This window comes from Phycodurus eques, chromosome 4, assembly GCF_024500275.1.
Source record: "Phycodurus eques isolate BA_2022a chromosome 4, UOR_Pequ_1.1, whole genome shotgun sequence".
Lineage (NCBI taxonomy): Eukaryota > Metazoa > Chordata > Actinopteri > Syngnathiformes > Syngnathidae > Phycodurus > Phycodurus eques.
In genome coordinates, this window is record NC_084528.1 from 6591942 (window position 1) to 6597941 (window position 6000).

The window sequence follows — 6000 nt, forward strand, 5'->3', positions numbered from 1 at the left end:
AGTCACTTTGCACCTTGGGTCAAACTTTGGAGCCACGAGGCGGCAACCGTGAGGTTTGGAGCGGAACTCACCTCTATAGAGGCCCCCCCCCCCCCCCCCCCCCCCCTACCCCCCACCCCAAAAAAATGAAGTGCAAAGGAAGCGCGTTCACCGTTCAGTCAATGGCGACATTTAGGGGGATTCGGCGTCTTTGTGGACATAGCGTTGACGATATCGGGGCAAGCTCTACAAAGCCGGAATACACGGGAAGAAATATGACAACTACTTACGTTTGATCTGCCTGGGGTTGCTCTGCTTCCTTCGGGACATGCCTGCTGCCTGGCCGCTCAGTCAATCCAGGTGTAGTGTTGACAGAGCGATAGGTTTTGGTTCATCCAAGCGGGTTGAAAAAAAAAACAAAAAACAAAACAAAAAAAAAAAAAAAAACAATTTCAGATGGTAACTGAGAAGGGGGGATAAAAAGAAGAAAAAGCGGCTATTTAAGTACTTTTTTTTTAAACGTCTATCGTTCCGTCTGCCTTCGCTTTATCTTTCTGTCCTCCCTGGCTTTGCTTTGGCTTTGCCCCTCTCTCTTTTCCCTCACTCTCTCTCTCTCTCTCTCTTGCTCTCTCTCTCTCTCTCTTCACATGCTCGCAGGCTCTCTCGCTCGCCCTTCCCTCTCTTTCTGTCTTTCCTTTCTGCAACCAGGCTGAGCTTCGCGGCGTTCCGCGTGCTCTGACTGTGGAGGTGAAGGCGTTTCGCGCTTTTGTTTGAAGATAAGGTTTGGCCCTCATCGGCTACCGTAGCCACGGCTTTGTGAACTTCACATGCAATTGACAGTTTTGTTTAAGACACTCTTGGCAAATTACAGATGCATCTAGTTGTAAATATAAACGCCAGTCAGGCATATTGAACTAAATTATTATTATTGTCATCATTACTGTTATCATTATTGTTATTCATAATAATATTAATAATTATAATTAATAATTAATGAATAACAATAATGCGATTCGATTTCACCCAACTCATCCAAACACATCAGAAGATATAATATGTCTCAAACCAGCTAAATTGAAATCATCCTGCAACCCTACCTATTAATTGTTTTTTTTTTTAATTCACACACACAGGGAATTTATATATATATATATATATATATATATATATATATATATATATATATACATATATATATATATATGGCAATCCAAAAATCATGGCAAACCAGAAATTACAAACATAAATATTTCATGGTACATTTTGACGTTTGTTTCCACAATGCGCTCTTGTGAGTTTGACCTAACATGACATATTTAGATTTCACTGCAAATTGAGAATACTGTACACGCACCTTTCACATTTTCTTCAAAAATGTTTTAAATTCATATTTAATAAGGGCCACTGCAAGTGATAGACACTTCTCTCAGACTATATAGAATCTGCCTCAATGTATTTAAAAAATAAAAGGGATTAAAAAAAAAAAACATCCCCTTCAATATTCAGCGATTGACTGCACCATGTTCTGAAAACTGGAAATCACTGTCTTCAATTAGCCTGTTGGACTGCAAAGGAAGGCAAGCAAGTGGCCTGTGAAATTATCTCATAACCCAATTCCACAACTTTGGAATGGGGTCTAAAACTACGGAATAATTCATGCGACAGACGGTCAGTGGTGGTTCACCTCCATAAGAGCATCTGCTTTGCAAGCCTTCTCATCCTGTGCTCGCCCTCTATCCTCCGGTGGCTCCAGTTTAAAGTAAAAAGCTTTTCGTCATTCTTTCCATGCATACGCCGCTCTAACGAGCCAAATGGCAGTGGCAGTCGTGAGCAGTAAATCGTCGCTGTCAAAACCCTGAGAGTTCTTTTACATTGAAAAGGTATGCAGAATGGATGAACTTCTATTTATCCATCCAATTGCATATACTGTAATTCACTGAAGAGATCCAAACTCTTGAACTTGAATTTATGATCACTTTCTATTGAGTTTTTGTTTGTGCAAAACTTACAAAATGACAGGTAATTTACTTACACATTTACAAACACAATCTTTGAACCATTTAATAAGGTTAAAAATTGGACAGTCAACCGACCCCTAAATAGCGCAGTCTACTGATCATGTTCATACTCCCCCAGGCCTAAATCAATAATATTTGGTAAGAGCAAAACCTTTTTGCATGAGAGGGAGCAAAATTGCCAGCTGAAGATTAATTTAACGCCACTCCTAAATCCTCTGACTGCAGCATGGTTGTTCTCTGCTGTTCCTGAGCCTCAGTGACTTGTTTGAAGCGGTCCATGATTGACAGGTACGAATCTGCACCAGCAAGAGACCTTTTTTTTTTTTTTTTTTTTTTTTTTTCTTCTTTTTTTTTTTCCCTCACTGCTCAGACCAGATGGTTGTGATAATTAACATGATACTGTTTCCATCACAGGGGAAATCACTGACACAAGGTTGGTCATATTAATAGGTTAAGGTATACTGTATGCTGTTGGGATGTTGCACAGTGTAACCACGTAATCAGATTATTAGGGCAAAGGTTGATTTCATGTGCTAAATCATTTGATTACAGGTGCCAAATCACATCTGGGGACTGTCATTCAGTGTGGGTGCAGGGAAAGTGTGTTGTCTGTGGCTTCATCATGCTCAATATTTAACAAATGTTTCAGTGGCTCACACAGAGCTGTCTGATACTGCCATGTTAGCATTTATTGTTATAAATTTTATACTGTAATCTGATTATTTACACCACAAGTGACTATCTTTACAAAAAATATGGCTGTATTTATTTACTCCATTGTGCTCTACAATGGACATGACTGACTAATAAAATTACACAGTTAATAGACAAGAGCAAAAGCTGTCATCTCAGCCAATTCATTATTATTATTATTATTTATTTATTTTTTTTTTACTGTTGTAACATTCTTTTAGTGTCTTAATTTACTGAATGGTTTAATTGAGGAAACATATTGTTATGAAACTGTAATACATGGAGAAAAATCAAGCTATGATCTAACTGTTGTAAAACTACATTTTTATTATTATCTATATATTTTGAAATTTGGCTCCAATTATGTTAATGCATGTATGTGTTTCAGGACTGAGCAAATACACACAAACAAATAATAATTTCTGAAAGGGTAACAGCAATAAAGAGGCCATACATTTTAGGCAACCTGACATAATATTACACTCACATTATATCATAATATTGTATGATAAATAATGACGCAAAAATATTAATATCTTAGTTACTATCCATATTAGATGAGATCCCCTATCATGGAGACACAATTGTTTCTTCGGGACTTGACTCGTGACTACCAATATGAGGTACAACCTTTTCATTAAAAAAATAAACATGAAATTGTTACATTGGATTGGATGTACAATTGTATTATGACAAAGATCAAATTACAAAGGTTAGGTCTTATTTTGGTGTACTTTTATATTTAACAACTCCACCAAATGGTAAAACAAAACAAAAAAACAAAATCGTAAAGATTAAAACTGTATCGTTCTGTGTTAATTTGTCTTGAAGGAAATGTTATTTTACACACTGACAGCCTCATGCAGCTCCCTTTTCCACTGCAAGTCAGGAGCTGTGCTGCATGTACTGCATGTATGACAAATTACTAGCCTGATTTCTTTGAGGAGATCACACATGTCCGGTGGCACTGGGAGTCACAGCTATCCCTTGGACAGGAACTCCATCCTTAAAGAGCCGCCTCAGCAGCTAAAGTTGGACAGCAGTGTGATGATTTTGCCTGCTGTGGTGACACCCTCTGGCTCTTGGGGATTGGTTTGTCTCCTAAGGAAAGGGTGTTTGTGCATGTGTGTGCGTGTGCACGCGCGCATCTGGCACTGTCCTCAAGGTTTATGATATAGCGTTACGTTAATATGATCGGCGGTTTTAAATAGCTCTTTTAAATTGGAGTCGATATTGTCCCGATGCAAGTTGCGGCTGAGCCTATCCATCCAGGCGGCCAGCAGCTCCAGTCGCAACAAGCAAACAGATGTCTGAGAGAGTGCCCACTCTGCTGGCTAAGATGCTAAAACCACCCGCGGGCCTGGAGGTCTCGGTGGCACTTCTTTCCAAGCGGCTTTATTCTCTACATCACCGTCTAGCACACCTCACCCCTATCTCTTTCCCCAAATCATCTCTGCTACTACTAAAATAAATGAAAATATACAATGTTGAAAAAGACCACGTTTATGTTTTTAAAAAAAAAACTACAATGTCACTAATCAAGTTAACCAAGTTCCCAGCAGAAGAATATAGTAGAATCTCAGTGTCTTGTAGTAGGGGCAACAATACAAAAAAATAAGGTGGGATGAACAGAGTATGTCCCTCCCATTAGGAATCACTGTAATTCTGTAAATAAATGAGGGAGGAGGGAAAAAGAAACAGGGTAATACTGCTAATCTCAGTGTCCAATTATTGGTCAAATCTGAGATTGCAACACCTCCAGGGGACAACAACTGCCTTTTAATGGTTTCAATTTCTAAATACCCCATTTCAGTTTCAAGGTCGTAATTAGTTGACATAACTGCTGCTCTGTTAGGAGAGAAGAACATTGATCAGACAGTTGAAAGTGAGGGAATGCAGCCTGTCACATAATCAACACTCAACTGAATGGTGGAACTGCCACGATTCTTAAAAGACATCTGATAAGATCTCTTTCTCCTCATACGTCTCTTTTTAATCTTTGATAGCATTGAGATCCAAGTACAAATTCCTATCAAAATAAACTGGAAACTTTGGTTTAGCATTAGAAAACTGAGAGGAAAGTTCCGTTCAGGGGCGATTCTAGGGTCCGAGCTTTAGCGGTCCCGAGCTCCGGGGCAGGCAACATACAGTTTACCGTTTTGTACATTTGAACACAATTTCCTACTCACATTTATGAAAAAAAGCACAACACTTTTGGGGAAAGTCAAATCTGATAAAGGTTATTTTAATGTCGGGCCACGGCAAAAGAGGAATGCTTGGAATCATAAAATAAACATGTTGTAGTCCAAATTTCTGGGGGAAGACCACTCATTTTGATACAGCAGCACTTCTACATATACATTAACAATAGGCATTTTTCTCTATTTTTATTTATTTTTTGGTGGAGGGGGGGGGGGGGGGGGGAGACTTTATTTATTTATTTATTTTTAAATGCAATGCACAACATATAAAACACGTGAATAGAAATTGAGTTTTATGAATACTTTGAATCGAATTGAACTCCCCTCTCTCTCTCTTCTCTCTCTCTCTCTCTCTCTCTCTCTCTCTCTCTCTCTCTCTCTCCCTCTCTCTTTCTCCGTCCAAAAAGGAGTACTAATGCTAATGGGCTTTCCCATGATATGTCCGGGGCTCCGTACACAAAAATTAACTTCTCACATTCGGAAGGCAACGTATTTCTTTCTGAAGGTTGAGCGCTCATAGCCCAGTCGGAGAGAGGTGGGAGGGATTGGGCAGAACAAACCATTTTTGAGGCAATGGGGAGGTGCTGTACATATTTTAGTTGTTAAAATATTATGTTACAGCCAAGTACTGCGTGATTTTACATTTTTAGATGTTGTTTAAAAATAACTACAGTTAAAAAAGTTGTTTTTGATTCATTTTAGGGGTGCTTTTCAGCACCCCCAAAAACGGGGTGGAAATGTGCATGGTTTCAATATAGGAAGTAAAACTCTGGAATTTTGGAACTCTTCAAAGGTGGACCCTTTAATAATAATATTGTAATAACAGTTTTCTGTAACATTTCTTCATTTGTAATTAGTGCGTTGGCTAAATGATTAAATGATGGTTAAATGAAAAAAAAAAACAGACAATATGGTGCTACTGCTGTAGCATGCAGGATTTTAGAAATGATAAAAAAGGGATGTGGGAGGAAACCGGAATACACACTGCATGCAGTGGGAGAAGCCAATAGCCAAGGTTGTGGCCTCAGTGGCCTTAGAGAAAGTACTGTCGCATGCTGTGGGATTGAGGGGTGCACGCAAACATTATCATAAGTAAGTACCGTAAATAA

The 6000-nt window shown here is 38.9% G+C and overlaps 1 protein-coding gene across 1 annotated transcript in view; it reads right to left on the reverse strand.

The window, feature by feature from the left end:
* The window catches only part of zfpm2a (zinc finger protein, FOG family member 2a), a 141496-nt gene extending 141150 nt beyond the window's left edge, over window positions 1-346 (reverse strand). The window contains exon 1 of the mRNA XM_061675517.1: window positions 270-346. Coding sequence (XP_061531501.1) covers window positions 270-309 — 40 coding nt within the window. The 5' untranslated portion in view covers window positions 310-346. The remainder of the gene's footprint in view (window positions 1-269) is intronic.
* Between the last annotated feature and the right edge of the window lie 5654 nt (window positions 347-6000).